Source organism: Lutjanus erythropterus, chromosome 20 (genome assembly GCF_056507025.1).
Source record: "Lutjanus erythropterus isolate fLutEry1 chromosome 20, fLutEry1.hap2, whole genome shotgun sequence".
NCBI classification, from domain to species: Eukaryota; Metazoa; Chordata; class Actinopteri; order Lutjaniformes; family Lutjanidae; genus Lutjanus; species Lutjanus erythropterus.
The window spans coordinates 2,713,822-2,737,361 of record NC_139336.1 but is presented as its reverse complement, the minus strand read 5'-3'; the positions used below and the strand labels follow the sequence as shown (position 1 = coordinate 2,737,361).

The following is a 23,540-nucleotide window of genomic DNA, read 5'->3' as shown; positions in this document are numbered from 1 at the left end:
GTCCCTCTCTCCATACATCACACTCTGCTCACACTGTAACGCCACATAAATCTTCCTCTGTCCATGTTTAATGAGCTTGTCTTTGATGCCAGAGTGCCTATAGAAGATTGAACACAGTGTGTCTGAAGACGTTCCTGCCTGTGAGCAGGAGTGCAGCCCGAACAAGTCTGTGGTTTTTGAGACAGATACCAGTATTCATATATGGGAGTTTTCAAAACAATATATCAGCTCACAGTATATATATATATTTTTTTATATATAACCAGTCTTGATACGGCTATTTGAAATGTGACCAAAATTTTCAGTGTAAAATTGTTAGAGTTCTTTGGACACATTATGTAATCATGACACTGTTTCTAAGTGGCCAAAACCTGGTTGGACATTTCTGAAATTTCTTGTTACTTGTTAGCTGACAAATACACAAAATCTCAGTACTATGGCCTCAGATGACCATGGTATTTTCTTATGTTGATGCAGCAAGTCATTTATCTGGTAATGGAAGACACAGAATGTAAAGTAGGGCATTTCACAACGTTGTATTAATGTTGCAGTAGCTACACAGCAGCAGGGCTGACTCTCCAGAGCTTACTGCTGCTGACAGAGTAGAACGACAAAATATATACAAACAAGTTAGCTCCAATCTAATGCTGTGTCCCAATTCAGTACTACATTCTAATTGTATGTAATAGAAACAAATATTTATAGTTTTTTTGTTTTCCAAATAGTTTAGATATTGTCTTTGTGTCCAAATCCATCCAATTTCTCCAACTGGTATCAAAAGTAGACTCAAAAAATCAAGTGTTTGTAAATGTACATGCTGACAGATAAGGATTGGGCCAATAGATGATGGACCCGTCCACTGTGATGGTTAACAGTCATCAACCCCTCAGTCCTCTGCCATTGTACCACTGTGATTTAAAGCCTTCTGTATTTGAGGTAGTGTGTCCTGCTTTTGACATGTGGAATAGAAAATAAAAAGAAGCTGTTGCTGCTCTTCATTGCACTACGTCTACATGTCATATTTAGCATTTTTTTCTTTCAGTGTAATTAACTAGAGGATGTGGTGCAGAGATGAAGACGCTTTTATATCCTGCAACAATATCATCATTCATCGCAATCTTTCACTGTGGACATGATGATAGTCTAATTCTGTAGACGTTGACCAACCCTATGACAGACTTCATTTTGTCACATTCGTCTCTCTCCTCCTTTCTCTCCTCCTGTACTGTGTGCTTCACCAATTAATGAAATAGAAAAATACATTTCAGAAGGGAGAGTGGGGTGCAGTGTGTCAGAAGAGACATTGTTCAAACGCATTATTCTCCTCATTATAATGTCATAAAGTTGCTCCTGGATTTTGCAGGCTGTTTTTGGGTTGCTGTGGCCCCAAAAACCTGATTTTCAAAGAAGGGCTTCTAAAAAAATGTGATGTATGTTGCAATGATTTCAGGCTTTTTGCAATAAGATTGCAGGATTGTTTGCAAAGAAATTGCAAAAAAAAATAAAATAAAACTAAATAATAAAAAATAATAATTAAATTAAAATAATTGAATTAATTAATAATAATTAAAAATCAGGCAACTTGTTCCAGGAAGAATAAAACCACACTCTGTTCTGAGTGTGGTTGTATGTATATATATATATATATATATATATATATATATGTGTGTATATATATATATATATATATATATATATATATGTGTGTGTGTATATATATATATATATATATATATATATATATATATATATATATATATATATATATATATATATATATATATGTATGTATATGTGTGTGTGTATATATATATATATATATATATATGTATGTGTATATATATATATATATATATATATGTATGTGTATATATATATATATATGTATGTATATATGTATATGTAAAGTGCCTGTAGTACCCATGATAGAATAAAAATACCAAAAATTGTCAAGTAAACACTGAGTCAGTTCATTGAGATGAACACTTTTGGCATTTGTGCAGGAGACTGCTGTGACTTGGGGAAATCACTGGAAGCTATGGTGATTGGTTAGATTTGCAGAAAAATTGCAATGATTGGGCAAAATTGCAAGGTTGTGCAGAATTCACAGGGATTGGCTGAATTTACATGTTGCAATCGCAACATTGCAACTTCCTGGAGTGACTGAATGAATATTTAACAGTAGCGAGTAGGGCTGGGTGATGAAAAGATTTTATATTGATACCCTGATATGAGACTAAATATCATCTCAGATTTTGTCTGTCGTCTTATCATGATGTGTCAAGTGTTTTCCTGGTTTTAAAGACTTCATTACAGTAAAATGATGTCATTTTCTGAACTTCCCAGACTGAGGACATGTATTTGATTTTGTCTGTATCCCCTATCCCTACTTTATATACTATTAAGTAGTTTAATCAACAGCAATACATCATATTCTGTAAGAACATCACTACTTGAGTTATTTTAGAGAAAATGGTTATGTTGAGATACATGTATATTATAAAATGATATCTTGATTTTTTTGGCCAGGCTGCAATACATATTTTCTGTCATTTAGGATGTCAGGAGATGTGTGCTGATGTTTAGAAAAGATAATGGTGACTGAGGACATTCAAACAAACATTTACCGCAGGATGACAGGGAGTTATAGTGCTTTTTCACTGCCTTCACAAAACTCACAAGATGGAGGGCTAACATTGTTCCACAGCAGCCACGTTTATGAGGCTGACCAAGGATGTCTCCTCACACTTTTCTTTTATCTGTCTTGTGAGTGCATGTATTGGCCAACGCCGTGTACCTCAAAATGCCAGATTATCAGCCAATTAGCCTGTGAACATCTGTCTGTCACTGTCTGTCTGTTACCAGGTTTAACTGTTCTTTTCAGGAGTCTGATTTGTTTTACCAACATCCATAATTAGTTTTATTTTGTTCAGTTGTGAGCAGCTCCTCCATTTCCTTTGAACATTACACTGTGGGGCAGTGTGTCCTTTGTGTTATGTACATGTTACTTTTGTCAGTGTAGCAGTGTGAGCACACAGAAGACTGTGTAGAACAGCTATAGTGGATAAAGAGGTAGTAGATGCAGTGCAATTCTCCTGCTGTGGTTGAAAGTTTAATATTGGTGTCTACTGCCATCTATTGGTTATATGTTTGTGTGTTAGTGTTTTGTCCTAATGTGTACCTGGAGACTAGTAATACTGCTGTTTTTTGTGCTACTAGGTCTTTTTTCTATTCTAGGTGTCTGTATTGAAGGATGTAAATGAATTATTCATAAAGTATTCATTATGCATTCAAATCCAAGTTTTTAGAGAAAAAAACCTGCCCATGATGTTGTTCTATGATGTAATGGTCAGAGTTTTACTACATTTATATAGGTTTTTTTTGTTTTTACCATGAGCCATGAACCACTTTAGGACATACTGTAGGAATCAGAAAAAAAGGTATTGGGGTGCTGTATGGATGGAGAAAGAGTAGCAAAAAAACCAAAAAAAAAAAAAACATAATATATATGGGCAAATTGTTCTCCTGTCCATGCTTGCCCTGAAGAAATCTTTTTTTTTTTTTTTTTTTACATTTAATTGATAGGACAGCTGCAGATGTGGCAGGAAATGGAGAGAGAGTGGGGGAATGAGATGCAGCAAAGGGCCATAGGGAGTCAAACCCACGGCTGCTGGAGAGGACACACAGCCTCTGTACATGGCACTGAGCTATCCAGGTGCCCCTGCTCTGCATGTTTTAGATGTTTCCCTGCTCCAACACGCCTGATTCAGATGATTATCCAGCTTCTGTGGAGGCTTGATGATGAGCTGATCATGTGAATGAGGTGTGTTGGAGCAGGGAAACATCTAAAACAGGAAATGCTGGATTAATCAGTTAGAATCACTTTTTATGAAATAAATAAATAAGTCAAATTAGCTAATTCCAGTTTCTCATATTATATCATTTTAAATTGATATTTCCTGGTTTGCTCACTCCTTTATGACAATAAACTGAATATTTTTTGGACGTAGACAAAACAAGACATTGGAGGACGTCATCTTGGGCTTTTGGAAACACTGATTGACATTTTTTCTGACATTTATAGACCACGAAACTAATCAATTAGTCAAGAAAATTATTGACTGACAGTATAAAACCCATACTTTCTATTTCCTCCCTCCTGGGCTGGTTCTGAAACAGTGTCTGTCTCTGTTCCTTCTTCATAATTTTTCTATAAATCTTTACTTTCTTGATGTCTCCACCGTTGCATCTTGCATTTCTCCCTCATTTCTGATTTCTCTGTCCTCATCGCTTCATTCACTCTCCCCATGTTTCCTGTCTGTCTCTATGAAACCCTCCATGAAAGGTGGAGGTGTGGAGTCTTACAAGAGAAAATTTAAGCAGCAGCAGAGGCCAAGACCTTTCACTTATACAAATATATGGATATATGTGGATAATTGTGCAGGATAATTGCACAAATGTTGTTGCACACATGATGTGTATAATAGAATAATATTGTATAAATGGATAATTTTGCACAGGGGTACAGATTTGTTGCACATGATACAGCAGCAAAATTCACATCATGGTTTCACAGTATGAAGATATTTTTACATGGAAGTAAGTGTACATTAGTGTACAGCAAAGTGCACATTAGAGAAGTGTGTGTAAGGATAAATTGTATGTATATATACACAGTGCTTAATATGTACATATAATATATATATGTGTAAGTATTAATAAATTTGAGTTAGATAATAGTGTAAAGTAGCTGTTGGTTTGAAAGATTAGTGAACTGAGAAACCCTGTTATTTCTTATTTCACCTTTTTAATTCTACTAAATTCATCACCTTTAGTGTTTAGTCTCAAACTGCTTTTATCTGCTCATCTTGCTTTTCCTGAAATTTCTTTTCCTTGCACACACTGGCACCTCTGGACACATCTGTTTCTCTCTGCTTGTACAGTCTGTGTCTGATCTGTTCACTTTCTTCAGCTGCAGAATGTTTTAATCGCCCAAAAAACACACTCACTCTTCTCTCTTTTTATTTCGCTGCATTGACAGTGTGCACAGCATTTCTAAGCAGTGGTCCTGCACACATGCAGCCCTTCAGCTCCACAGTAGAGGGCGTCGTAGCACTGACAGCAGCAGAGCCTGCACATAAAAAGCAGAGATGATAAGAACAATATTACAGTCTGTGTGCACGTGTTGCTCCTTGTTGTAGGTTTACTTATTGGTTCAGTGCTTCAGAATGTCTGAGTCAGTCTAAACTGCTGAACTGGTGTGCAGACCATGCAGAAAAAAATAATCTGCAACAGTGTATACAAATCACATACTTTCCTATCTTTCATGTTGGTTTTGCAGATTTGCCTGTTCTCATTCAAACCATATCAAGCCATCTGCAGATGTTTTTAGTTTTTTTCTTTTGTTTTATGTGTTTCATAGTTCAAGACAAGAAATTAACATGAAGACGTGTGATATTACACTGTGCGAAACAGAAACAACAACAAAAAATCATTTAAATGCTACATGTGAGTAGGGAGAAAAGGAAGAAAGACAGACACTGACCCTGAAGGGCTGAACGATTTTGAAAAAAAATTCTAATTGTGATTATTTGGGCTCATATTGTAATTCTGATATGATTTACTATATTAGAGGTAATGATAGTTTTTACATCATTATTCTTATTTTGATTGAAAAACATGTTAAAGTGACTATAGTGTGATTTTATTTATTTATTTTATTATTTTATTTTATTTTTCCTAGGAGTCTTTACCAAATTAAGATGATTTTTAAGTCTGCAGCACCTGATTTGTAGGACAGACTGTCTCTGTCTCATGACATTCATTAATTTTGTTTCAGCACATATTTTTGCCTTTAAGTGTTTCACTTCCTGTGATTTGAAAATTACAGAAAGCCATATTGTGACTCAGATAAAATGTTGATTAATTGTGCAGCCCCTAACACTGATCCCTCATCAGTGCATTCACTGTCAGACCACAGAATCATATCAGATTATTGGCAGATAAATGTAAATATGTAAATATAAAACCAAGTCTCATTAAATTAAAGAAATAATCAATATGAATGGACTCCTGATGGTGTCATTAGATTTAAATTCACTTCACCTGAAATCACAGATCTAATGAACATACTCCTCTGTCCAGTTTCAACCAAACCAGTTAAACATGGCTCTTATGAAAATAAATATTTATCATGGATCAGATTGTAAAGAAGGTCTTACAAAGATCAGCTCTGCATTTAAATAGAGACAGGAAGAAAAGAGTATGACAAGGATCGCAAAAATGTCCCAAAAAACCAACACAAAACAAAAAAAGACAGCAATTCAAACTAAAAACACTGTCTACCACAAAACACAGGCCTGAGACAACATGAGGCTGAAACAAAGAGTGAATACAATCAGATAATAAGACAGAAGAAAAAACAACATCATGATCAGAGTCAGAGTCCACTGATCAAAATCAGTTCTGGGAAAGATGGAACAATTTGAGCAATAAAAAAGACAACCTGGCCCTACAAAATGGCAACATTTGGAAAACTCGTTTTGACAAAAAACACAAGCAAACTTCACAGAACAGTCCCAGTCATGAAGAGAAACAAAAAAAGAAGAAAAACTGAAAATCCTTGAATCAACACTCAAAAATAAACAGAAACACCCTGATTAAAATGCAAGAAAACAGAGTAAAAATAAACTAAAATCTGGCAAAGCATGTAGACCTGACAGCATCAGGACAGAGATGTTTAAACACCACAGCCCTGAGCTGAGACGTTCAGCTGGTCTCCTGAGATCTGGAGTCAGGGGCTTATTTCCCCAATACACAAAAGTGGAGATAACTTAGACCCTATCAACTACCCACTAGGGCTGGGTATCTTTAAAAAAAAATACAATACCAGGATCAATACCAGTACTCCCAAAGTGATACCGCTACCAATAATCTGATACTTTTTTCAAAGGTTCTTCTTTATGAAGAACACTGGCAGTGATTGGCTGCAAGCAAAACCCTAAAACAAGTCTTTTTTGTTCTAGATCTTGGTACCAAAAGGATTGAAAGCAGGTATCATTTGACTGGAGAAGTTTTGATACTACTTGGTTCTGGGTTATTTCAGTCAATCCCTCAAAGCGTTTGTTCCCAACGTTTTGTCCTTGGAGCCCTCCATACTGAGCCAGCACACGCACCAAAGCACCAAACCATTCCAAAGCTTTATATTCAAAACATTTACATCACTTATAATTATTTCCATTCTGAGAACCTTTACCTTTGCTAATCTTTTTTTCTAGTGTAAGCTGAACATTTTTTTGTTTAACAACCCAACAGAGTAGCTCAAACACTCATCCACACGAGGGATATGATTAATTGAATATGCAATATGTTACTGTGGAACTAAAGCTTTGATTGAGAGAAAATGTTTGGTATTGTTTGGCATAAGCAAAATTTTAGTTTTTTTTTCTAACAAAATATTTGGCATCTTTTTAAACAATTTTGTATACAGACTTTATTATAAATTGTGATTTTAGCTAACATATGCAAATATAATGTCGACAACCTCAGAGCAGACAAAGCCTTGGGAACCCTCTGTGATTTGTTGTTGCCCCTGATCAGGGGGCCAGGACCCCAATGCCTTAAAGGTATTGAGTACTCATAACCAGTCCTTCTGCAAGCTTTAATGTGGAGAGGTTTTTTCCAGCATTATCAATGCCCGGATGCAGTTAGAATTTGGACGAAGGGGCGCCCCTATAGCTCAGTTGGTAGGGCGTGTGCACCATGTGTTGAGGCTATCAGTCCTCTGCAGCGGCTGCCAGTTCAATTCCCGCCTCCAGCACGTTTGCTGCGTGTCATCCCCTCTCTCTCTCTCCCCTTTTCCTATCATATCTTCAGCTGTCCTACCTTCCAAGGCAAAAAGCCCCCCCAAAAAAAGAATTTGGACTGAAATATTTGACTGTCATTCAACCAGTCTCCCTTTTTGGCAGTGAAGTCTGGGGTCCACTGGATGAGAAAAGCATCCCTGCATGCACAGTTGTCTAGTTCCATATCAAACATCCAAAGAAAATACCAATCAGTGCGTGCAGGGGAGAAATAGCCTGGTACTCACTGATTATTAACATAAAAAAAAAAAAAATCAATTTGGTTACATCTGAAATGTTCTGTTTAACCTCAGACCAACACTGCTTTCCAAGCGCCAATCAGAGTAAACAAATTATTAAATTAACAAAAGATGCCATTCTGGAACATTAGACTAAAACTCAAAACAGACCTAATTGCTGTCTGGACCTAAAGCCTGAATACAAACTGGCAGAGTATCTTCACTGTCAGAGATACAAAGCAGAGACAGATCCTGACCGAATCCAGACTCGGTGACCACAGTCGAGCCAGAGAGAGAGGATGACACAAGGTCCTGGCTACCAGCGGAGGAAAGACTCTGTGGTCAGTGGTCACTGCACATCAGGTCGGGTCAGGACAGGCACTTCCTCCTAAAATGTGACAACTATAACAGTATAACAACAGAAATTTGATTTATTAATCCCAAATGTCACAGAGCTGTATGACAAATGAAGTGGCACGTGCAATACATCCTGTGTGTGTGAGTGACCACTGTGGCTGAAGTTTGTCTGCAGTTAATCTCATTCTACTGGAACTATCTGCCTAATATTTTTTGTGCAAATTCATCACTGTGTACTGAAGAACCTCTTGTGTTTGCAGTGATTTAAAACTTTTGAAAAACCTTAAAAGTCTATTTTATCTCCTGTTTTTTTTATAGTGTCAGCTGACTCCTCACTCTTCTTAACCAGCTGGTAGGAGCTGCAAGTCATCAGCAACTATAGGCTAAAAACCAGGCTTAACTCGTCTGTTGCAGGCCACATTTTTGCCTTTGTCATGACTTAAAAACTGGTATCTATAGAAAAGTTTCCTTTCATCTGACACCAAAGCATCTGCAGATTAATTCTGTACCTGATAAGTTATGATCCACTAAAGTTTGACACCATACAAGATGAATAAATCCCTGTTTTGTTCACGTAGCCACCATCTCTGCTATGCATCTATAACTCACTTAATTCAGAACTGATTTTCATGAAATTTGAACATGACAGTGGTTACTCATTAGAATTAAATAGGACTGATCTAATCAGCTCTGTGAGAAAATGTGAAGCTTTTGAATAGACTGAGCTCACACTGGGACCTGTGAACACGCAACATCAAGTGTCAATTATTTAGGATTTCAGCTTTTGTTAATTTATCCAAAAATGTAGATTTTATATCTATTTAACTGTGTTGTTGCAAAGACACCTGGTTGCTTGTAATATTCCAAGTTAATTCCAAATGTTCTAAACAAACAATGTTTTTTTTTTTTTTTTTAACAAATTGCAAAATCTTCTAAATAATTAACACAATCTCCTGAATAAATGGCACTTCTAAATGAATAACAAAATCTTCTAAATAAATAAAATCTTCTAAATAATGCCTCCTCAATAAATAACACAATCTTGTAGATCTTCTAAATAAATGACGATGTTTAAATGGAGAAGTTTGGATTTATTGTTGCAAATGTGCTTCATCATCTACTCCCTTGTGGAGATCTGCACTCCACTAATTTATCTATTGATCTATTTATTTAGAACACAGTAAATGACTTACAAACAGTTAAGTATGTTTTTTTTTTTGTTTTTTTTATCATCAGAGCTGGAGGGTTAAATGTGTTCCCCACTTCTACAAATACCACTGTAACGATTGTCAGCTATAGTTCACTATGGTTGTTAATATATATTTTTTCCAAATTTCAGTAGAATCATCATCACTACTAACATGAGCAGTCAATTAACTGACCAGTCATATAAGTCATTTTTCAAGGAGAATTGTATTTGTCAGTTACTTTCTTGATGTAGTGATAGGACTGCAACTAACCATTATTTTCCTTGTTGATTAGTCTGTTTATCAATTCTCTATTAATCAGTTAGTTGTTTGGTCCATAAAATTTCATAAAATGGTGAAAAATGTTGATCAGTATTTCAGAAAGTCCAAGATGACGTCCTCAGTTCTCAGGTCTTGTTTTGTCCCAAAGATATTCAGTTTACTGTCAGAGAAAAAGAAACCAGAAAATATCCACATTTAAGAAGCTGAAATAAAAAAAAAAACAAGTCAATCATGTTAATCAAAATAGTTGCCAATTAATTAAATAGTTGATTTATAATAGATTCATTGTTGCAGCTCTATGCAGTAACTTTGTACTGTCCCTAGTTTGGTGTCCTGCTTCTAAATGTATTAGCCATGCTGAAATATGTGCATGTGTGTATAAAACAATGCGTATCTAGCTTTCTCTAACTGATGTCACGGTGATGCACATACAGAAAAAAATCATTCATAATAACTGTCAGTGTGGAAATCATGTTTTTCAATCTTTGAAGCAAATTATGAGAAAAAATATTCTGTAAAACTAAATGCGGGTTAAAGATCTTAAATATGTTAAAGACTTGTGTCCTCTGTCTCCAGGCATGGATGAGAGGTTATGTGTGTCCCCCAGCTGAAGGCCTCTGTTGCCCTGACGTGTGCATCCCACCAGTCCCTCTGTGAGCATGTATCGCAGGAACGGACTCTCGGATGGCACCAGCATCAACTCAGTCACCTCAGAGGTAAGAACATGCTCTTAGAGTGATCAGTGCAAGCTTTTAGTTTTGTTTGGCCTCAGAGAATCTGTAAAGACAAGCAGCGGTCCATCATGCAGTTTCATGCTGGTTCAATGTAAATATTAGAAATGTTTAACAGCTCATATGAATAGAAAGCTCTATCTGAAAATCTATACAGAAATCAATCAATGTATCTAGAAATCTATCTGAATATCTATATAAAAATTGTATAGAAATCATCAAATCAATCTGTCTTTGTGTTTAGAAATGTATCTAGAAATTGATCTGTCAACCTCAGAACCTGTATAGAAATCGATCTATCTAGAGATCTATATATAAATTGATCAAACTAGAAGTCCATCTGTATCTGGAAATCTATCTAGAAATCAATCTTATCTCAGAATCCATCTGTTTAGAAATCTGTCTGTCTAGACATGTATCCAGAAATCGATCTATCTAAAAATCTATCAATCTAATCAATCTGTGTATCTAGAAACTCGATATAGAAATCAATCTATCTAGAAATAGAACTATCTTTTCAGAAATCCATCTATCTAAAAATCAATCTGTCTGTAGAAGTCTATGTAGAAATTGATCTGTCAAGCTCAATATCTATATAGATATTGATCAAGAAATCTATATATAAATTGATCTATCTATGAGAAATCCATCTGTATTGAGAAATCTATCAAGAAATCGAAATATGTATCTAAACAACAGTCCATTTAGAAATCTGTCTCCCTAGAAATCTATCCAGAAATTGTGCTGTCTATCTAAAAATTTGAAAAATATAGAAATCAATCTATCTATCTAGAAATCCATCTGTCTAGAAATTGATAGGTTAATTTCTGCTGTCAGTGCCCCTGACCAAAGGCACTGACTTCAAACTGCAGTTGGTCTCCTGGTGTTGCACAGTGGCTGCCCACTGCCCCTAATAATTAGGATGGTTCAGGTGAACTCATTTCACTGTATATGTTGTACTGTGTATGACTGTGTGATAAATGTAGTTGATTTATATTTACATTCTCAATACCCCTCAGAAAACTATTTTGAAATCAGTTAGTGGGTCAGTTCATGTCCTGTCTATTTCTCCTGCAATACACAATATATATCCTGATATGTACATTGTCTCTAAAATAACAGACTGTTAAAAATATCAATTTCAATAAATATCAATATTTTTGAATAAATTCCTCTCTCTACATATATATGTATTGCAGCTGTATTGTAGGGATGATGATGGGTGCTGTCACAAAATAGTAATTAACATGGTAGGATTTTTGAAAAATAATCATCAGTAATGTGGATATAATGACTAAGTGGATGAATATAGAATAGGCAAATAATAGAAACAGCTAGAGCAGTCTTAGTTCAGAAAACAAGACATCACTTTATCATACTTTATCAGAGTTATAATCATTTTTGTGACCTATACTCAGCTATGGTTCAGTATGATTTTTTTTCCAGAATTCACTGGAATCATTATTTGTACTGATTATTGGCTGAGTGGTCAATTAATATTAATCAGGGTTGGATGGATGGATCAGCTTCTCTGTCCAGCTAGTTCTGTACTTATAACGACAAAAAAAATCTGTTTTCTCCACTTGTGGATCATTTGCACATTAAGTCTCTTTCCAAAGCATCTAAAAATAACTTAACTACTCATACGTTTGTCTTCTTGCAAATGGTAAGTAGACTGCTCTTATATAGTTCTCTACTTTAGTGGACAAAGCACTACACAATTGGCCTCTTATTCACCCATTCACACACACATACACACACAGTGAGAGAGCAGCCGTGCAAGGTGCTGGCCCGTCCATCGGGAGCAACTCAGGGTTCAGTGTCTTGGCCAAGGACACTTGGACATGTGGACGGGAGGAGGCGGGGGCCGTACCGCCAACCCAGAGCTTAGCGGTCGGCGTGCTCTACCTCGTGAGCCACAGCCGTCCCATAAATGCCTATTGTTCTCTTTTTCCAAGTCATATTTTCGAAAAAGTCCTTTCCATTTGGTTGTGTTGATTAAAATGCCAGAGTTGAGCCTCATATTAACCCAGGAAGGATAAAAAGTCAACTTTCAAAGCAGACTGAATCACTGCTAAATAAACAGGCTAGGGGAAACATCAGAGGCATTTATGCCATATTATCGTAATTTGAAATGGGTAATATGCCAGGAACAAAGCATCTGTTTTTACTTGGCGGAATCCTTGATTCACTATAATAACCAAGTGAATCACATTATGTAAGTCATTTTATTTTTTAAGTCTCGGCTGTTGTGGCATACACACATTAAAATCTTTGTCTTTATTCCTGTCATTGTCCTCTGATGTCTGTATATGACTTATTAAAGATGCTTGTGGAGTCTTTACCTTCAGTGTTTCTCAGCAGATCACAATGTGTCTCGCATTTCTTTCCTCATACAACATTTACAAAGCTGATTTTTTCTTTAAAATAGTGTGTTTCTTGACATCTCACTGTCACTGTTGAAATCATTAGCTGGTTTGTGTATTGTGTCACTCAAATGCACACGTCTTTGTTCATATGCATGAGAACAAACAAAATGGGGACCCACATATCAGATCATTGTTCCATAGTGTTAAAGGGAAAATTTGCCACTTTTTTTTGTGGATGTCCAGTCAGCGTTGGTGGTAAATGTAGTCAGTTGAAGCAATAAATACAGCTGAGTTCTCTGCTTGTTGAGTCATACAAGCAGTGCCTACTGGTCCTTTTCCATTCACAGAGCTGGCCTGGCTCGACTCAGTTTGACTCAGCTCGTCAGCTCAGCATGGTTGAGGTTTGCATTTCCATTACAACAGGGCTACCAACTTGAAGGTTTGTCTTTTAACTGAAGACGTGCTTGAGTCGTGCTGCTGTAAAGGGTGGATAAACCATTCATATACACGTCTCTGGGATAAACACATTATTTCCTTGAATAAAAGTCCTGTGTTGTTTTGTTATTTAAACACTTTTATTATGATGCAGCACAAACAGGAAATGACTCTGACACAGCTGAAAGCAGGTATGAAACAGTAAAATAAAGCAGATACCTGAAAGTTCAAACATCAACACAGGAGAGAAACTAAATTTCAAAATGTAAAGATTCTGTTATAGGCTACAAAAGTATGTCTTTCTCTCTGCTCTTCTGCACAGTGTAACAACACTCGCTTGTTCGAGGGGGAGAAAAGAGGGTGGTCATGGGTTGGCTGCAGACAGCTTGCCTGGAGGTGGGTCAGGCTTTTTTTTGGCCCCACTCCAGAGTAGGTCCATCTTGGGCGTGGTTCAGAGCAGCTCAGCATCATAAAAATGGTAATGCAAATCAGTGTGGCACAGTTTGTCTCATTGCGGCCAAAAGCGCCAGTGAAAAAGCACCATACATGTCCCAGGATGCATTGCATGTGAGCTTCTGATGCCCATGTTGCTGTGTATCACCACCCCAGCCTGTAGCTCTTACTTCAATGATTAAACCACACCCTGCATTCCAAATCACCTACTTTTTCTCTCTTTCTTTTAGTATGTACTGCTGCATGCAGTATGCATACAAATGGGACATACTACTTCATGTACATGTCACCTTGGACTGCAAGCTGTTCTTCTCTGGATGCAGGAAGAACAGATTTTGTAGCAGAAGAACTCCACTTTCATCAATCAATATAGCAGCACTGAGGAATTCATTGCTTCAATTAACTACATTTACCATTAACACTGACTGGATATCCACATGAAAAGTGGTGACTTTTTCCTTTTAAAGGGACTGTTCACCAATCCTTCCCAACCCACAGACAACCCTGACATCCTCTTATTGTTACAAGAGAGAAAAAGACATTTCAAGACAAAGTGGACGAACATTACACAGTACACCTTCTGCAAAAAGAGCTTCACCTACATGTAAAATCATATTGCAGACAAAAAGGACTGTAATAATCCTGTAATGTATGTTCTAAAATTGGTCCCTCCAGTCCTTTATATCGTTCAAGTTATAAACATAATGTAATAAAGATCCCCACAACCTGTAGAATTTGGATTTCCTTCCCTGCGGGGTGTATTTAAATGAAACATCTTTCAGCCATCTGATATGACAAGGGCTTCTAGACCTTTCCAATTCAAAACAATAACATATTTTCCTCTTACCTGTGGTGCTCTTTATCCATCTAGATTTTTTTGGTGTGAGTTGCAGTGTTTTGCAGATCTCAGCTGTAGAGATGTCTGCCTTCTCTCCAGTATAATGGGGTGGGTGTAGTTCCTACATGAAACTGCTCACAAAAAGGCCTGTTGATTATCTTGAGCAACTGGGTTCTGATTTTTGGAAAGAGACACTGGTTTTGAATTTTTCAGCTGTATTTTTTTGGTGTTTTGAGCACCACAAGTTGAGTGCCATCTAGTCCCATTATATTGGAGAGAAGGCAGACATCTCTACGACTGATATCTCCAAAACTCTGCAGCTCACACCAAAACTATCTAGATGGATAAAGAGCACTGCAGGCCAGGAGAGAAATATGTATTTTTGATATTGGGTTGAACTTTCCATTTAAGACCTGGCGTTAGCAGGGTAAAAAACATTCTGTGACTCCATTGCACCAAGATAAAGAGAATTTAGGAATCTGAATAAATAATTCATTAAGGTGACTTGTGACTCACTACATTTTGCCAACTGTCTTAAGACAGTACACAGTTTAATGACTGGTTCTTCTTGTGGTCCCAGCAGCTGGTTACATAGTTATAGAGCACTTACTACGACAGATCTGACCTGAATGTGTGTGTCCCTCAGGCCAGCAGCAGCTCTGATTCTCTGGATGGACCTTGCGTGGACTACGCCAAGAGCTACGATGCAGTCGTCTTTGATGTGCTGAAGGTGACTCCAGAGGAGTTTGCTGTGAGTACACCTCAAATGTCACCGTTTTCGTGCAGCATATAGATTAGATCTGACCTGAAAGACCCAAGCATAGTATCAGCTTAGTTCAGACTGCAGGCAAATCAGATTTGTTTCTTAAATCAGATCTTAAAGACAGACTGGATGCATTGTCTTTTGCAAGTGATCAGATTGGATTTGGGTAAAAAGTGTGTGTATACACCAATCTGTCTGTCTGTCTATCTGTATATATACAGTAAACTGTATCTATATAATCAGATTGGATATGTATGTTCAGTCAGACATCCATCTCCTACATATCTCTATGGGTTGCTGTGGTAACAATCTATGCATCAGTAACTACATATGCTGGGGATACCCCCAAACAATCATGATGTACAGAAGCTTTGCCGCAAAGTGCCAGCAGACAATTTATTTCAGCATCTGTCCATGGACTGTGGACACTTTGAAATCTGATTTTAGCAGTCAGAGTGTCTGCACTGAGATGCATCTTTAGAAATCTGACTTGAGTCAAATTTCAAACCACCTCCAAATATGGCTTGGATCCAGCCTGCAAGAATTTAATTTCATATAGTTTTTTCTAAGAAAAGCTCCCCTGTAATTTGAACCATGTTGACCAGTAACTGGAGCGTCTCCAGTCATTTACCTTTCAGGAAAACATACAGTTAATGTCTGACTCCCACTATGGGTCTCTGAGGGGACATTTTAAAATAGAGGTGCAATGAATCATAAAACTCACAGTTCAGATCATATCACGGTTTTGAGTCACAGATCAGCTCATTTTTCAGATCAGCAAAAAAGGGGTTAGGTTAAATTAATTTAAAAATGTATTATTTTGAGCTACTGTTGCTTAACCGCCTGCATATTGAAAGATAATGTGGATTTCTTTCTTGCTATCTCAGAGCCAAATCACCCTGATGGATGCACCAGTCTTCAAAGCAATACAGCCAGAGGTAAGAGAGACTCATGTTGACAAGTGGTTGTCCTTCTGAGGATCATTTCTACTTAAAGCTTTCCAGCTGTGTTGTAACCCTTTAAATGACTTTATTAGGGGTTCTGGTAGTTTGTCTCACTTCTTAGTCATTCTGTTTGTAGTGTCTGTGTTGAATGTTGTCTTCAGGCAGTAAGAACTCTTGAGAGAGAACTCCAGAGAACAGGAATATTGTGCTCTTGCTGACCTATTTCAAACATATACCTGGTTTGATGTTCGTCACTCCTCAAGAGAATCAGTTTCATAGGGAACCCCTCAGAGATCTCCCCCTCCCCACAAAATGATTCCAGCACCCTTTTTGCTTTTTACTAATGCTGCCATGATGGCCTTCCCAGCTGTTGCCACTCAGCTGAACCCAGACTGGCCTTAGTGGCTGAACTGGGTCCACTGGAAATCCTGCTTTACCCTCTGTTAGTCACTGGAATTCCAGTCACTGCTCTGCCCTGAAGGATTTCCTCTCTCCAGAGGCTCTACACACACTGTATGCAGGGAGGAGAACCAGGCAGACATGGTAGAGACATTAGAGACTGACGATTAGAAATTAACTCAAAAAGAGGCTCTCATAAGCACGTGGTGTATGTTATAGTTCACTCATCCAACATGGTCTCAAGTCTTTTCATTTTCCAAATGTCTACAATTACAGCTGCCCTGCCATGAACTTTATTTTTCCTATTTTCTGTCTCAGAATGACCGTGTCTGTCAGTGGTGAGCGTGCTGTTTAGTGTGTCCAACACTTAATCCAGTCCAGGTCATCTCAACACACTCTGACTACGACTGGTTTGTGTCATAGCATGTGAAATATAAGGTTCATCAACGCACACAAGTGTGAAGACCAGAAAAGACCTTACTCTGTGACAGATTTCATACATGAGAAAAATAAAACATCACAGTCTCTCTCTCTGTATCTAACTATCTAGGAATCAATCTGTCTAAAAATCTGTATCTGTATCTCTCTATCTGCAAATTAATCTGTCTATCTAGAAATTGATCTATACAGAAATAGATCTGGTTATCTGGATGTGTACGTTCCAGGTGTTGATTATTTCATCTTAAAGAGTCCTAATATTAATGAAGTCTTAAAACAAACTCTGATGTGTAGATTTTCAGTTTGAGGTACTGCGTGTTTCCAAGTAGCAGATAGTTGAACTATAAACAGGATATATGTAATATTCACATGGCTGAACCCACAGCCCATAACGTCTTCCCTCTGCAGAGAATCTGTGTTGTTCATGAAGATCATTGTCAAGAATTAGTTAAAGAGCGATGCTTTTTACAGCTGATTAATCGGACACTTACCGACCATAACCTACTCCTGACCAGGTTGAGTTGAGGATCAGTTACCATGGTGATCTAACCAGGTTAAAAGAGAAACACCTTTGTGGCATTAAAAACTCTGGCTTTAGACTCAACATACTAACCTTTTAATTTTTACTTCGTTGTAGAGCCCTCTGGAGGTTCATGGTGGAAATACACCTTTTTCTTTAAGTTGTCACTGTCTGTAGGAAGTTGTAATGTTTATGTTCCATCTCAGAATTATCAGAAAATTGCTTCAATCAAAGGTCATGGTAGGAACTTGTGTCCAACATAGTCCAAAAGACATTAATCTTGTTTATAGTGACATTTGGATTTCTGGGGTTTTCCTGTTAGGGTGGGATGTTCTTTTGCTATTCAGGCTCATCATACACTGGATAAAATCCTAGAACGAATAGAAAAATAATTGTACTTTGAATTGGCTCAAAATAAATGGGAAGGGAATTTCCAGTGGTGGATTGATAGCTGATGATCCTTGTTGTTTTTATTCAGTCGTTCACCCCTATTTTATGTCTCTGAGGGAAGACCACCGTCACACCAAGGGCCTGCCCTGTCACGTTCTGTCTACACCCATGTTTAGCCACGCTAGCGGTTTGGCTCTGTGATAAGAGTTTCAACCAACCATCCATCCACAGAGTTAGTTAGTTAGACATCTAACGGCATGAATTCAGGGCTTATTTCCACCAAACCAAAACTGGAGATTAATGAAACGATGAAAAGACAGGCACAATGTTTGTTTCTGTTGAGTTTGAACGAAGAGGACAATTTTTTGTCAATTACGGTTTTGCAAAGGTATACTGGTTGGTTTGGTGAGAGCAATGAAACAGATGTTTCTTGTAAAAAAAAAAGCAAACAAAAACATTTCTTAAAATATGTTTCTGTCTGTATGGATCCTTTCCATAATGTTGTCAAACACTTGATGTTAACAATCTGAGACAAACTTAAGCCCCTTAAAGCAGCTGCTCAGTTCATCACTGGAAGAAATACTCTACATGTAGCTTAGAAAAGCAATTGGATTGTATTGAGGTCTGATTTTAATGGATATGGACAGGTGAGCTAAGCTCCAGATTTCAGATATAGTGGCCGTAGACTTTTGTTTTGACTTGTTTTTCAGTTATCTAAAACTGACAGAGGGAGCAGCTAGACCTTTCTCCTTCACTAGAACACAGTAAATGCAGTGGGTTAACACCGTACTGTAGGTCTGGCAGTGAGTTTCCTGATGGCTCACTAGAGTTCCCTCAGGGGAGGTGTAGTTGCATTCTTTCCCACCTTAACAAAGCAGCAGCTCTGTGGGGAAACACTGACAATATATAATGATTTTTCATGAATATGATCTAATCTGAGGGTGTTTCATATCAGCACAAAGGATCAACTGTTGTCAGCTCCACTCCATAAATGTGGTAATGTCATTGGTCATCATTTTGGTAAAACTCAGTGGACTCCTTCTCTGTTTATTTGTAGTCTCATCACCACACTCGTGGTGGTGGTGGCGGTGGTTACAGACCCCCTCAGTCTGTTGGTTAATGTGATTTTTTAAAATTTTATTTTGCAGGAGCTGGCCAGCTGTGGATGGAACGGGAAAGAGAAACACAGTTTGGCTCCCAATGTGGTCGCATTCACACGCAGGTTCAACCAGGTATGTTTTATAGCATTACTAAATCCAACATTTCATTGTTTAATCACTTCTACTTCTCTGATAATTACACTTAACAAATGACTTATATCAGTTATGCATGCTGTGTGACTTAAATGCTTTTAATAAAGGTAAGTGAAATACTATACACTGTCTACAGACCCTTGAACAAATATTACTGTTGCTAAACATTTTACTATTGTGAAATCCTTCCACTTTATTGAACAAATAGAAGTTTTTCTCTGCATCCATATTAATATGAATCACTAGTGATACTAATCTGGGTCCCGTTCCATTTAGTGGAGCTTTTCCATTGAGCCAGAATGCACAACAGCAGCACCCTGACTCTGTTAGACCTGAATCAAATGGAACAAAGGTTGTGACTGCAGGATCAGGCATTCACTTCTGATATATGTACTACTGTAATGCATCATTTTGTGGGTTGCAGGTTTGGATGAGTTCTGCATGTTGATGAATGCATACTTTTCACAGTTGGGCAGTGCAGATCAGCTGTCATAATATGTTGGGTGGGTGTGCGGATATTAAAAGCCCTGACCTGGGAATCGCTAATTTTGAGAAGAAAGCAAGAAAATCCAATACCTCCCCAATGAACAAATACTCAACTAGTCGAACATTGAATCCAGCCCTAATCTGTTCATTAGTCTACTCAGCCTGTTCAGCAGGGCTGTGTCTGACTGCCTGACTATATATCAGACTTTTGTTGGTTGAATCTGATTTGTCTGATCAATCCGAATATTTGACTATTCATGTAGTTCTCTTCACAACAACGCAGACACAGGTCGGTTCTTTGAGATGGGGTTTGGTTGCTCAGGCACATCTTATTTCTCTGCTGCATCCTCACCTTCATGCCATCACGCCTCACAAATAAACACAGTACAAAATATCTGAAAATATCTGAGTTACAAGGCACATGACATGATAATGAAAGCAAACACAAAATGAGAAAAACATTTTACAAGTTCATTAAATACCTTGTTGGTAACATTAGATCCTGACGAAAAACATACAATATAAACGATGAGCTAGAGCGTTATTTTTTTTTTACCTGTTACACAACAGATTTTAACACAGAAAATTTTAACCTTATATTAAATTATTTATTTATTTATTAACTTATTTATTGCATCAAATTTCCTTACTTATGAATTATTTATCAGTATAACATGAACACAGATTTTATGTAGCAGCACTTGCCTTTTTTCATGTTGACCATCAAGCAGCGCTTTATTGATCTACCAAATTTTGAAGGGAGTTTAGGGGGACGTTCAGGTTGACAGCAGTCTTCACATAATGTAGTAATCAAGCCAAGTTAATTTGTGCTAACTAAGGTAACTGTGGATCAGAAATGTGCAACAACATTTTTCACTGCAACAAGATATCAGACTAAAGGCAGATATATTAAGTCTTCTTTGAGCTACAAATTCCTGACTTCGAAGCAGAAGGCAGGAGATAAAGTTAACACTGAGTCTGACCAGGAAGGCCTGTCTGTTCAGGACTTCAGACTCGTGTGTAGACTGTGTCCAAGTCCCCAGCTGTCTGTAGTCCTACCTGTGGCAGCAGAGAGGATGACTTTACTTAGTGGAATGATTTCACTCAGAAAAGGCGAGGAGCGCTCACACACAAAAAAATCACACAAACAAACAAACCCAAAACAAAGTCAGCTGTTGGACTTGAAGAATGTTAGTTGACTGAGGGGTCTGTGACTGATGATTTTAATGTCACATACTTGGGTCAAGATTTCTCAGCCACTGCTGCTAACATTTTTTTTAAAATTTATATCTCACACAAGTTCTCTTTTTTTTAAAAAAACAAAAAACAAACTGCAATTCTAAATCAACGGCGTTACTGTTATTTATGTTTTTTTAATACATTTTATTTTCTGTCCTTATGTTTCAGGTGAGCTTTTGGCTGGTGAGAGAAATCTTAACTGCCCAGACGCTGAAAATCCGAGCAGAAATCCTGAGCCATTTTGTCAAAATAGCGAAGGTGAGTTCAGATTACTGAATGAATGCTTCAAGTCTTTGAACAACATGAGAAATATTGATATATTTATCAGTAAAGAACATTATTCTCTGACATGTGTTATCCTAACTACTAAAGATTCATTAGTTAGGTTAAGGTTGTTGAGCATTGCCATTGCTATTAGAAACATCCTCCAATATTAAGCTGATTTAATTGATCATCTGTCCAGGGGTCCTTCAGTAGTTAAACAAGTGGTAAGGTGTTCTTAAAATATTTCTTTTCTATTGTAACACTGAAACAGGACTAAAACATGCTGCTAATTGTGATTGTTGTTACAGTAGGAAGAGCTCAGTGTGATGTTTGGTAAGCATTTTTAAGTGCAGTAAGAGGATCCATCATCAGACATGGTTACGTATTCAGCAGCTGTTGAACAGTTACTGTTTTACTGTAGATATTTATTTCATGGCTGGCTGCCAGCTGCTCATAAAAACAATTTCCACACAGAATCTAATCTAGTCTGTGAGGCTGCAGCCTACAGGAGCCGTCCAGGTACTTTATGATACTATATGAGGGGTGATGGAGAAAGCAGAAACACTTATGGCAGGAACAAAACGGTGTTTCTCCTCTTGTGGTCCGATCGGGGAATAGTAGCAGGAGGAGTTTTCCCGGAGGTCAGCATGTGGGATGGAAAGGAAACGTGGAACCGCCGGTTCTACTGAAACAAAACTACTGAAACACGTTCTCTACACCTGACTGTAACTGTTTGCAAATGGAATGTTTCACCATAGAGAGTCACTCTGCAATTATGGATTAGAGTTTCAACTTGGCTTCAACTTTACAACGTCTCCTCTCAGGCTGTAAGACACCTTAAAGGGACAGTTCACCCCAAAACCAAAAATACATTTTGATTTTTTCTCTGGCCTGTTGTGCTCTTTATCTATCTATACTGTTTTGGTGTGAGTTGCGGAGTTTTGGAGATATCAGCTGTAGAGATGTCTGTCTTCTCTCCAATATAATGGAGCTAGATAGCAGTTGTCCTGTTGTGCTCAAAGCACCCAAAATACTTTTGAAAAACTCAACAGCAATGTCTCTTTTCAGAAATCATAATCCAGACCTGGTTTTGAGCAGTTTGATGTAGGAACTACTTTCTTTCTACCAGAATCTACCAGAACTACTTTCTTTTCACTAGAAGAAAAGTGGTTCCAACATGAACCTTGAGTAACATCACGACATTTGGAAAAAGACACTGGTTTGGAATTTTTCAAATGTAATTTTTTGGTGCTTTAAGCACTATAAGCCCAGTGCCATTTATTCAACTGGAGAGAAGGCAGACATCTCTATGGCCAATATCTCTAAAACTCTGCAGCTCACATAAAAGAAAGAAAAAGAAGATGGAAAAAACAGTGCTACAGGCCCGGGGAGAAATATATATTTTTGATTTTGAGGTGAACTGTCCCTTTAAATCATCCTAAGCACTCCACTGTGTAAAATTGTTTATTTTTATGATAATAAAAGATAAACTTTATTGATCACACACCAGGGAAATTCCCTTGTTACAGCAGCTATAAGATCAAACATAGAGATAGAAAAGAATGAGTGAAAAATAAAAATACAATGAAATAAAATAAATAAATAAAAAAAAAAACATACATACAAGTTATAGACACCTGTTACTTATACAGATGTTGTACTTGTGCAGGATCATTGCTCACATATTGTAATATGCACAATGTGTGAAACATTATACTAAGAAAAAAAACCCTAAAAACCTCACTGTGAAATGGATAATTGCACAGAGATTTGGTTGTTCAGAAGGAGATTCACAGGATAGATGCAAAATATGAGAAGATACAGTTGCACAAAATGGTGCGCAGTAGTGATATAAATGGTTTACATTATAATTACACTATAATTATATATGGATATAGGATTTACATTGTAATTATATAAGGATGTATGGAAGGATTCTAGTATAGGATGTGACATTAAAGATCATATATTGTTACTGTCTGGCAGAAACCTTGTATGTCCAAAACTGTTACTTTTCAGGAAATGAGAAACAAAAACTGTGTTTTTAAACTAATTTAATGTTGCTTAGTCAAAGTTAGTAGCTCTTTAGATTACTTTTCAGCAGTTATATAT

General features: G+C 37.2%; 1 protein-coding gene across 2 annotated transcripts in view; it reads left to right on the top strand.

Moving 5' to 3' along the window:
* Nucleotides 1–23,540, top strand: part of LOC146308005 (ras-specific guanine nucleotide-releasing factor RalGPS1-like) — a 148,021-nt gene that overhangs the window by 14,547 nt on the left and 109,934 nt on the right. For both annotated transcript variants that reach the window (XM_084746034.1, XM_084746033.1), the window contains exons 2-6: nt 10,483–10,622; nt 15,379–15,483; nt 16,383–16,433; nt 19,335–19,418; nt 21,333–21,422. In XM_084746034.1, coding sequence (XP_084602160.1) covers nt 10,566–10,622; nt 15,379–15,483; nt 16,383–16,433; nt 19,335–19,418; nt 21,333–21,422 — 387 coding nt within the window. In that variant the 5' untranslated portion in view covers nt 10,483–10,565. The remainder of the gene's footprint in view (nt 1–10,482; nt 10,623–15,378; nt 15,484–16,382; nt 16,434–19,334; nt 19,419–21,332; nt 21,423–23,540) is intronic.